Genomic DNA, 12,081 nt, shown 5'->3' with positions numbered 1-12,081 from the left:
CGTCTATTTTTGTTTTGGTTATGGTGACGGAAGCTGCGCTGAATATATTTTGGAAAGCGCACGACTTGATGTTGTGAATTCTCACCTCAGATATGTGAATCGTTTTCAATTTTTTAGAACCGCTGAAAGCCGAGGATGAAATTTCTTTAATCTCGCATTTAATCAGGCGGACATTTTCCGTGTTGGCGCCAAGAATGTCCGGGCCCAGGGAGGACAAATACATGTCGGAGATGGTAACGTTGATGATGCCGTCCGGCAGGGGTCCGGACAGATTAGTGTTGCCATGGCTACACTCGGCAGCAGCGGCAGACGGCCGGACAAGATGGGCGGGTGGGTGACGGTCTAGTGGTGGCAGCCACTTGGCCTGGTGTTATCTGGGGGGAGACAAGAGGGGACATTAAATTGTGACAACAGCGACATTAAATTGTGCAGTGGACAAGAGCGGACATTAAATTGTGCAGTGGACAAGAGCGGACATTAAATTGTGCAGTGGACAAGAGCGGACATTAAATTGTGCAGTGGACAACAGCGACATTAAATTGTGCAGTGGACAAGAGCGGACATTAAATTGTGCAGTGGACAACAGCGACATTAAATTGTGCAGTGGACAAGAGCGGACATTAAATTGTGCAGTGGACAACAGCGACATTAAATTGTGCAGTGGACAAGAGCGGACATTAAATTGTGCAGTGGACAAGAGCGGACATTAAATTGTGCAGTGGACAAGAGCGGACATTAAATTGTGCAGTGGACAAGAGCGGACATTAAATTGTGCAGTGGACAAGAGCGGACATTAAATTGTGCAGTGGACAAGAGCGACATTAAATTGTGCAGTGGACAACAGCGACATTAAATTGTGCAGTGGACAAGAGCGGACATTAAATTGTGCAGTGGACAAGAGCGGACATTAAATTGTGCAGTGGACAAGAGCGGACATTAAATTGTGCAGTGGACAAGAGCGACATTAAATTGTGCAGTGGACAACAGCGACATTAAATTGTGCAGTGGACAACAGCGACATTAAATTGTGCAGTGGACAAGAGCGGACATTAAATTGTGCAGGAGACAACAGCGACATTAAATTGTGCAGGAGACAACAGCGACATTAAATTGTGCAGTGGACAACAGCGACATTAAATTGTGCAGTGGACAAGAGCGGACATTAAATTGTGCAGGAGACAACAGCGACATTAAATTGTGCAGTGGACAACAGCGACATTAAATTGTGCAGGAGACAACAGCGACATTAAATTGTGCAGTGGACAACAGCGACATTAAATTGTGCAGGAGACAACAGCGACATTAAATTGTGCAGTGGACAAGAGCGGACATTAAATTGTGCAGTGGACAAGAGCGGACATTAAATTGTGCAGTGGACAACAGCGACATTAAATTGTGCAGTGGACAAGAGCGGACATTAAATTGTGCAGTGGACAAGAGCGGACATTAAATTGTGCAGTGGACAACAGCGACATTAAATTGTGCAGTGGACAAGAGCGGACATTAAATTGTGCAGTGGACAAGAGCGACATTAAATTGTGCAGTGGACAAGAGCGGACATTAAATTGTGCAGTGGACAACAGCGACATTAAATTGTGCAGGAGACAACAGCGACATTAAATTGTGCAGTGGACAACAGCGACATTAAATTGTGCAGTGGACAAGAGCGACATTAAATTGTGCAGTGGACAAGAGCGGACATTAAATTGTGCAGTGGACAAGAGCGGACATTAAATTGTGCAGTGGACAAGAGCGACATTAAATTGTGCAGGAGACAACAGCGACATTAAATTGTGCAGTGGACAAGAGCGGACATTAAATTGTGCAGTGGACAAGAGCGGACATTAAATTGTGCAGGAGACAACAGCGACATTAAATTGTGCAGGAGACAACAGCGACATTAAATTGTGCAGTGGACAAGAGCGGACATTAAATTGTGCAGTGGACAACAGCGACATTAAATTGTGCAGTGGACAACAGCGACATTAAATTGTGCAGTGGACAAGAGCGGACATTAAATTGTGCAGTGGACAAGAGCGACATTAAATTGTGCAGGAGACAACAGCGACATTAAATTGTGCAGTGGACAAGAGCGGACATTAAATTGTGCAGTGGACAAGAGCGACATTAAATTGTGCAGGAGACAACAGCGACATTAAATTGTGCAGTGGACAACAGCGACATTAAATTGTGCAGTGGACAAGAGCGGACATTAAATTGTGCAGTGGACAAGAGCGGACATTAAATTGTGCAGTGGACAAGAGCGGACATTAAATTGTGCAGTGGACAAGAGCGGACATTAAATTGTGCAGTGGACAAGAGCGGACATTAAATTGTGCAGTGGACAAGAGCGACATTAAATTGTGCAGTGGACAAGAGCGACATTAAATTGTGCAGTGGACAACAGCGACATTAAATTGTGCAGTGGACAACAGCGACATTAAATTGTGCAGTGGACAACAGCGACATTAAATTGTGCAGTGGACGAGAGCGGACATTAAATTGTGCAGGAGACAACAGCGACATTAAATTGTGCAGTGGACAACAGCGACATTAAATTGTGCAGTGGACAAGAGCGACATTAAATTGTGCAGGAGACAACAGCGACATTAAATTGTGCAGTGGACAAGAGCGACATTAAATTGTGCAGGAGACAACAGCGACATTAAATTGTGCAGTGGACAAGAGCGGACATTAAATTGTGCAGTGGACAAGAGCGACATTAAATTGTGCAGTGGACAAGAGCGGACATTAAATTGTGCAGTGGACAAGAGCGGACATTAAATTGTGCAGTGGACAAGAGCGACATTAAATTGTGCAGTGGACAAGAGCGACATTAAATTGTGCAGTGGACAACAGCGACATTAAATTGTGCAGTGGACAACAGCGACATTAAATTGTGCAGTGGACGAGAGCGGACATTAAATTGTGCAGGAGACAACAGCGACATTAAATTGTGCAGTGGACAACAGCGACATTAAATTGTGCAGTGGACGAGAGCGGACATTAAATTGTGCAGGAGACAACAGCGACATTAAATTGTGCAGGAGACATAGAGGACATTCAAGATCTCGGGTTTTTTTTGTTGAAATTGTTTTATGAGATACACTCAAATGCTGCATGTAATTAAATAATTAGGATAGTAAATGAATGTTAATGAGATAAAGCATGGTTCGTATGACGGATGCTTTCCTATGAGCATTGTAAAGCTAATTGTACCCAGTGGCGTAAATGATCAGTAGGGGGGGGGCCCATTGGAGGGGGGGGGGGAGAACACATTGTAAAAAATATAGAAGAAAAAAACAAAACACAAAACGCAAGACAAAACAGAACAATACTGATTGTAATGGAGCTCTTTGGGTACATCTTGAAGCTAAACGAGACTAGCTAAAGCTTCAGTTCAGAGCTAGGCGGCATCGGAATCAGCTCCGTGCATTCCAATAAGACACGTTTATAGGTGAATAGTAAACCACAACTCTTGTAATTGTTATACAGATTATTAATTACATTTCTTACATTAATAAGTAGCGTAAAGTACTACTTCAAGTCTACAGAATGACTCGAATTTGACAGAAGGCAGAGAAATAGATCTTTTACCTATAAATCTATGTGAAATTTCGTTTATCTATGTCAAGCAGTACTCAAATTATAGGCTTTTGAAAAACCGAAAATAAGTTTTATTTCCGGTTAACGATCTGTGAACAGACACACACACACATACACACACATACACACACAAACACAGACATGCGGTAAAATTGCAAAACTATGTTTTTCCGACTCAGGGAGGTGTAAAACGTCGAGATTTATGAAAATCTCAATTACGATTTTTTGCACAATTACAATACCTCCTCTATAGGCCCTACTTCGTATACCAGAAAGTAAAAATTGCATAGAAAACGTTTTAATAACAAAATAATGCACTAAGATGTAGAAAATAAAGGATTTTCTTTAAATATGTAATACTGCACTACTATTTAAATCAAAGAAAAGCGTGGGTTTCTTCCAAATATTAATAAAGGTATCCAATAGAAAATATAGTGACCTACGCTATTTATAGTATTCTAAATAGTATTGTAGTAAAATATATTTAAAGGAAATCATTTATTTTCTCCTTTTTACTGCACTATTATATAAAAGCTTGCTATTAAAACGGTTTTTATACAATTTTCTTTGTAATATTTACGTTTTTAAATTTTTTTTTTTTATTACTTTTATTTGCAATTAAAACAAGTACATCAACATCACATTTTTTTTTACATAGTTTCAAATGAAAAAGAAGGGTTTTGAACATGTACATAATGAATATTTGCGTGATGTCATGTATATGATTATAACAAAAATTACAAAAGATGGCAGTAAAAGGGGTGAAGGTCAAATAAACGTGTCAGAAGTCTGGGTGGGGAGTGGAAAGGGTATTTTTTTTGAGAATGACAAAGGGCCAGTGGAGCATTTTCAATGTAGGGAAGCAAATTAAGTTGACTGGTTAAAAGAGTGTTTATTTATGTACTGGTCGCATTGAGTTTTCAAAAGGTTGCTGTGTAAAAAATGAGGGGAAAGAAACAAGATTTAGAACTTTAAAAAGTAAATGAATAGATATTCGAAATTGATGTTGGGGTGGGTGGTGGGGTCGTTGGAACAGTTAAAGGGAAAGTGGTGTTTTCATGTCTGAGGGTAAGTGGATAGAGGGGGAGGGGGGAGTGGGTAGCTGTGTCTGACGAGGCGTGGAGAGGGTGACTGCGTGTTTTAAGGCAAGCCAAGCGTCAAATTTTGTGCTGTGTTATCTGACTGCTGATGTGTTACCATTTGTAGTGTGTGTGGGTGGGGGGGGGGGGAGGGTTTGACGAACAGATTGCTGTGTGAGCGAATTAGTGGGAGGGTGAAAGGTTGGTATGTTCAAGTCGGTGTTTGTGTTTAGATGGATGTTAAGTACCGACAGGTTAGGGGTGGGTAGGCGTGTAGCTATCACGTGTAGGGACACAGTGGAGTTTTATAGATCAAAAAAATTGGTGTTCACATAAAAGAGTTAGATTAGTAAAGTTAACGAAACAACTGTAAGTGTTAATTTGGTGATAATACAATGAATACAAAAGGAGTACGGGTCATTGGGGTCATTTGTACGTTGTGAACCACAGTACCTTACATATATGATAATAGTAATATAGTAACAAATGAAAGCTTTACAATGTTTGTAAGCTTTATAAATTAAACAATACACAAAAAGCAACAATAGGAAAATGAAATGCCAAATGATAAATGAAGCGACACAGAGTGGGGACATGGGGGTTGAGGGGTGGGAGTTACATTGATGTTGTTAGAAATGTATTTGGATAATACATCATTGTCACTGTTTAACATAGTACTTCATCACAGGGGTGGTGGTGATGGGGACGAGGGGATGCAGTTTTGAGGGGAAATTTGATTTTTGGGATCATGAGGTTTAGGGGCGGGGGGGGGGGGGGGGCGGAGAGGGTGTGATGAAAGGGGGATGTGTCAGTTCGATTAGGCGTTCCAGGTGGCACAAGCAGTGTAATATGTTCTTTACGTTTTGGTGTTGTTAATTATGGTATATGTGTTTGAGTGCTGTCATTGTCGAGTCGTCTACGATAAATCAAGTCTAGTACGTGTCCCGTAAACTGTACCTTGTCGTGTTTTGCTTTTATTCTGCTGTTCCAAATAGTCTGTCTATATATAGCTACCGTCCTTGCTTTTTGCTCTAGGTCCGTCCTATCTCTTTGTATTGGGATTTTGTTTAGAGTTATGACTATATCTATATTGTAGGTCTCGTTTTTTATTATTTTGTTTTCTAGCGTCTTTTTCATGTTTTGTATGGTGGGGCATTCTAAATAGATGTGCGTTTCGGTTTCGGGTGTGTTTTGTCTGCATAGTGGGCAAAATGGTTTCTGTTGTTTTGCTAGGGGTGTTGAATTGTAGATGAGTCTGTAAGTTATTTCCCTGGCTTTGGGTGTGATGGTTTTGAGGTGTAGGTTTCTGAAGGTGTCCATTGTGTCTGTTAGAGCGTATTTCCTACACCATTGGATTCTGTTGTATAGTGGAGTTGAGAGCTTTTGCACTAACTTTTTGTAAATGTTTTGTGACTTTTTGTGGACAAGTTTTTCCTTGTTTTTTAATATTTGTAAACATTCTGTGTAAAAGGGACTGAGTTTTCCTCCTATGTAATGTGGAGTTGTATTATTGATTTTTGTAAGTTTGTTTAGCTGAATGCCTATATAGTAGTGAGCTAGAGGGTGAAAGTTTGGTTGGCTAATTATTCTGCTAATGTGTGTTAGTCTGAATGTATTGATTTTGGTCTGTATATCGTGCAGGTTTATTCCTCCATGAAGTTTGTTTTGTACTAAAGTGTTGTGGCTAATGTTTGAAATTGTGGTCTGAAATATGTACTCTCTAATGATTTTATTCAGATGTTTAATTGTTGGCTTTGGGATTGTTTTAGCCGTGGCTATATAGGTGATTTTTGGGATGACATACCTATTAATTATAGATGACCTAGCAAAAATTGTTGTTGAGCTAAATTTATAAAGTGCTATGGTGTTTTGGATTTTTCTTAAGACTTGTTTCCATTCATCATCGTTGTTGGTGTGTGGGTTACTATAGTGGGTTATGCCGTAAAGTTTTAGTTTGTTGGTACCTAGCATGTTTAGTGGGTAATTGGGTTTGTTGATCCACCGTCCAAGTCCCATAATTTTGGTTTTCATTAGGTTAATTTTTGACCCGCTACCCAGCCCAAAGTCAAGGAACATGTCTGTTATTAGTATGATAGATTTTTCGGTTTGGAGCATAAAAGCTGTATCATCAGCGTACGCTAGAATTTTTTTGTTTAATTGATTTGGGATGTCGATTCCTCTGATGTCTCTAGTGTTTCTAATGCATTCTAAAAGGGGTTCGAGTGTTAGTATATAAAGGATTGGAGATAGGGGACAGCCTTGTCTGACTGATTTCTTTATTCTAAAGTGTTTGGGAAATATTATGGTTTATCAGTAAGTGACTATGTGCATTAAAATAGATTATTTTTATCCATGTCGTAAAGTATTGTCCTAAATTGTTTGCTTCTAAGATTTTGTGAAGGTATTTGTGAGCTACCCGGTCGAAGGCTTTTTCTTGATCTAAACTGAGTATGCATGCTTGTGTGTTTTTCTCGTGTGTGTAGTGGATGATGTCTCTAATTAAGTGATTGTGATTTCGTATGTTCCTACCTGTGATGTTGCATTGTTGGTCTACATTTATAATTTTATGCAAGTGCGGTTCAATTTTGGAGACTAGAGCTTTGGATAGGATTTTGTAATCAGTGTTTAGGAGAGAAATAGGTCTATAGTTTTGGGTTTGTTTAGGATCGGTTTTGGGTTTGCGTATTAATGTTATGTATGATCTGTTGAAATTTTCGTGGCATTGTTCTAGCAGAAACATTTCTCTAAAGGTAGCTAAAAGGAGTGAAATTAGGTCGGTTGAAAAGGCTTTAAAAAATTCGCTTGTCAGGCCGTCCGGCCCTGGCGATTTATTTGAATTTAATTTCAGTATGGCTTTGGTTATGTCGACTGGCTGAAAGGGGGTGTCAATATTAATTTTGTCGCTGTCATGTAATGGTTTAATAAACTTAAGGTATTTGTCTTGTATGTCTGTGTTTGTCTCTTCGAACTTATACAGTTGCGTATAATAGTCTCTAAATATTGATTGAATTTTTCCAGGGTCAGTCGTCTCTTGGTTATTGTTGTCTATGAGATGTGTGATTTGTTTTGCCCTCTGAAAGCTTTGTTCTAAAATTAAAGTGTGGTGTGTGGGATTTTCCGAGCCTATTTGTTCGATTCTACTTCTAATTTGCGCGCCTCGATATTTGTGCTCTTGTATTTTGGAAAGTTCTGTTTCTGTTGCATCTATTTGTTCTTTGTTATTATTGATTCCTTTCAGTATACTTAGTTGTTTTTCTAATTTAGTTTCTATGTGGGCCCTTACGCTATTAATGCTACATGCATATTGGATAGACACCCGCTTAATGTCTTGTTTTAAATCTTCCCAATGTTGGATTTTGTTAAATTTTGGTGATGATTGCGTGTAAAATTTTATTAAGTCTTTTATAGTGTTAATGTAGCGCTCGTCTAGTAAGAGTGTATTATTGAATTTCCAATAAGTGTTGTGTTTTGGTTTGTTTTGTGTTTGTTCGTTTTTTAAAGTTGTCAGAACTGCTGTATGGTCGCTAAACTGTAGTGTTGAGAATAGGTGTTCTACTTTGTTGATTTTCATGTTCGATGGGGCGTAAATTCTGTCTAAACGGAATCTATTCCCAGATGTGTTACTTCCGTGGGTGGTTTGTATGGTGTGTGGATATTGCGCTCTGTATGTGTCGACTAAATTGAAATATGTTTTAATGTTGTTGATTGAGTTGGCGTGTGGTTTGTCTGCGGTTAAACGGTTTCGAATTATGTCTTTTGGTCCTAAAATGTCTAATCTGTCTTCCACGAAATTAAAGTCCCCGGCCAAAATGATGTCATGTTGGTTGTATCTGTTAGTTAATAAATGTTCCAGGTTTTCATAAAATTTACTGTCTTTTGGTCTATGTGGTCCGTGTACATTGACTATGCTTAGTTTTCCCTCTTGTCCCTCGATTGTAACTATTGCTAATTTTCCCTCAGAGTCGGCGTGCGTGTCTGTTATGTTGAACTTGTTTGATGTGTTAAAGATTGTTGACCCGCTTCCCGTGATTAGTGAGCTGTAGCTGTGGTGTGCTTGAGTTAACCCTAAGTTGTGAGTGAATTTGTCTGCTGTGTATTTATTTTTTAATATTTACGTTTTTAAATCTAATATATAAAGCTCAATTCTGTATGTAAAAATAAATATGTTTGTCATTGACATACTTCAATGGATTAAAGTGTTAGACTATTATCGTGCGCATTCGTCTAAATTTATGAGTTAAAAAATTACTATTGAAAGTGTTGGGAAATAATTTTCATTTTTCAAACTGATAGTAACAATTGTCGGCATGTTCATTAAACACAAGTTTAAAAAAAATATCATCTTTAACAAAAATTCTAATTATGTCTTTAAATAGTCCTATAGCACTTACTTCCCTTTGATAAATTAGGAAAACACAATTACTTCCCTTTATAAAACCATTGCATTAGTGGAAAAGAATTTACTTTTTATTACTTTGTTTTGGTGTTGGGAAAAAAAATAATTACATAATTAGCGGGGATTGATCAAGTGCAAATGTTGTAGGTATTTTATGGATAAGCTCGGAGTATTAAAATTGTTCATTAAATTGAAACAGGCGCGTTCGTTTAAGTGAGTGCAAAAGACTATGAATAAGTTGGGGTACTATAGTCGTTTATTAAGCTAAAACAGGCGATTCCGTTGGGTTTGCGTTAGTGGTTGCGGTTTGATTTGGTTCGTTTTTGTTCTTTCTTTTTTCGTTTTTGTTTTTTTTTCTTTGGGTTTGTATTTGTGTTTTTGGTTGGTTTTGCGTTTAGATTTGGTTTGTTTTAGTTTGCTTTTTCGTTTTTTTTTTTGTGCGTTGTTATTGGTTGGTATTGGTGTTTGTGGTTGTGTTTGTTGTTAGGTTTTTGTTTTCGTTTGCTTTTTTGTTTGTTTTTTCTTTGTGTTTGTATTGGTGTTTGTGGTTGTGGTTGGGTTTGTTGTTAGGTTTTTGTTTTCGTTTGTATTTGTAATTGTGTTAGCGTTATGTTTGCGTTTTGTTGTTTTGGTTTTGGTTGGTTGTGGTTTGGGTGGGCAAAGCCGGGTTTATGACGATTACTAAACACACAAGTGATGGTCTTTAACAGAAAGGTTTTTCACAGAAGCCAGAGCAGGGCCTGGCCGGGACGGCTAGTACAGAATAGAATCGACTAGGAAAAAAATACGCACCAGATGATCACCGAAAAAAACTGACTTTTGTGGACGCATATGGACTTTTATAAGGAAAAAAAAGTGGATTTTGTGGACGAGGGGGGGGGGGGGAGGTACAAAATCCCCAAAAAAATGTGGACGTCATAAATGGATGACCCCTTATTGCGATGTTGCGACAAAGCGACAGCGTCCAAAAACAACATGCGATGTCTATTGGGCTGTGTCAGGTTTGATAGCGACGCAACTGTTGTTGGCAGGCGCCACTATTTGACTTTTCGAGTAGTTGGTCTCTCAATATTCCACCGTTTGTAAGGTTTGGTACATTGGTTTTTTTTCATACCCAGTTGGAAAACGGCCATTGTTACACTGTTGTAACACAATATTAATTCCCACTTTGCCCATCCCACCCCTATACCCCCGGACTTCTCACTCAAAATAAGGGTCAATCATACTGTTATATAACGGGGGATGGCAACTCGGGATATAGTCATGAGTTTTAGTCCATTTTTAAAAATAGAATAGAATGTCGTAGGAAAAAAAAAGATTGCGTAACAAGTGAACGGCAAAAAATGTCTGTATAATAGTGCGGAATATTAGTACTTGATGATATTAGTTTTTTTTTAATTAAAAAAGCGTAAATTACTACTTCCGGTCAACGGAAATTACTCAAAATTTGACAAAAGGCACAGGATTAGATCGTTGCTTATATGTGTCATTTCGATTATCTATATGTGAATCAATTGAGAGAAAACTATAACAATTTACCTGTGAAGGTTTAGGCGTTGCAAAAGATGGCATGGAAATATTGCCGGAAATCGAACACAGTCTCCGGAAGTCGATTTGGTTAAGCGGCCCCTCGAAGTCCCTGCTTTGTTCTGACTTGCACTGGACACTGGGAGCCACGGAGCCGGGGAAGAAGTGGACGTACACAAACAGGTCCCGGCTCCTACAGCTGCAGCTGACGTTGGAGCTCTGAAAGAGAAACGAGAGCCGGCTGACGTGGTGTAGGTACATGAGAGCGGCGCCCTGGACATCCACGAAGCTGCTGTTGTTGATGAGCACTCGCTCCACGGCAACCAGACCGCTAAAGGCGTCTGCCTCTATGGTCCTGAAGGTCGAGCCTTTGATCGTCAGTCCTTTCACCTCAGGAATATCGCTCAAGAAATTTCTTTTTAAAAAATCTATATCTACATTATCAAAGATGATGTTGTTTACTTGAACGTTGCTGATGGCTTTAGTGTTCATATAATTCAAAAAAACATGTTCGAATTTGAGTTGTTGAAGATTAGAACAGTTGTTGAAGGCGCGTTCATGAACTGACTCGATACTTGTGTTGTTAATGAGAATATCAGCTCGGCTAGAGATGTTTCTGAAAGCCAGATAGTTGACATGGCCTATCTCAGAGTTGATGATGTGCAGAGACCTGAGTTTGCTGAGGTCGGTGAAAGTGTTGGTGGTGACGACGGTGAAGGAACACTGATCGACCAAGATCGTCTCCACGTTCCGTCCCGTGATGCTGGGCCCCAGGGTTTTGACGTAGCTGTTGGATATCTTCACCTCCACCACCGTGTCTGGAAACGGACCTAAGATGGAGTCGTACTCGATCACGTGATCACACAAGGCCCTGCGACCTGTACAAATGCACATTGCCGGGCACTGGATTTGCTGGGCGCATGCGCAGACCAAGACCAAACAATTGAGAAATATCCGCTGTGGGTGAAAATGTCAGAGAAAATGTTTTTAGTACATCACAAATTTGATGGATCATTACTATCAGCATGTTGTACATGAATGTCATGGGGAAAAACTTCACAATCAACAGCAAACGTATATTCACATCTTACAAGGCACGTTCATATTAAATATCACCTCAACCAAAACCATGTCTTGTTTTGTTGTTTATAATTTCATGTTATTTTTCTTACCAACTCACCATCACCTTTGACCCTTCCCCAATACCCTCCCCAACACCTTCCCAACACCCTCCCCCTTAACCTCCCCCTTAACCCCCTAACACCCTCTTTAAACTGTAACGAAATAAAAATGTGTTAACTTACCAACGTTGATCTGACACTGAACATGACGCTGACAGCCACAAGAAGTTAACAAAGGGAAGACGAGCGACTAGAAGCAGAAACTATCAACTGTGTCAGGACTGATCGTGTGTGAGTACACTATACCATGTGTGGCTCATCCACTCACGTGTGGATCATCCACTCACGTGTG

General features: G+C 39.5%; 1 protein-coding gene across 1 annotated transcript; it reads right to left on the bottom strand.

Annotated features, from left to right (window-relative positions):
- Positions 1–287: 287 nt before the first annotated feature.
- LOC131947706 (slit homolog 1 protein) lies at positions 288–12,081 on the bottom strand. The gene is made up of 3 exons (XM_059308985.1): positions 11,913–12,081; positions 10,621–11,565; positions 288–374 (listed from the first exon to the last, which is right to left on the bottom strand). Exons 1-3 carry the CDS (start codon positions 11,934–11,936, stop codon positions 288–290), a joined length of 1,056 nt encoding a protein of 351 aa, XP_059164968.1. The 5' UTR covers positions 11,937–12,081.

Source organism: Physella acuta, unplaced genomic scaffold (assembly GCF_028476545.2).
Source record: "Physella acuta isolate Inbredline_101_S28 unplaced genomic scaffold, ASM2847654v3 ptg000058l, whole genome shotgun sequence".
Lineage (NCBI taxonomy): Eukaryota > Metazoa > Mollusca > Gastropoda > Physidae > Physella > Physella acuta.
This window is presented reverse-complemented; position numbering and strand designations above follow the sequence as displayed.

Coding starts and splice junctions, on each gene's coding strand:
- LOC131947706 (XM_059308985.1), bottom strand. CDS start 11,936: ATGTTCAGTGTCAGATCAACGTTG. Junction 11,566..11,912: donor TCAGTGTCAGATCAACGTTG/GTAAGTTAACAC, acceptor TTTCACCCACAG/CGGATATTTCTCAATTGTTT. Junction 375..10,620: donor CAACGCCTAAACCTTCACAG/GTAAATTGTTAT, acceptor GTCTCCCCCCAG/ATAACACCAGGCCAAGTGGC.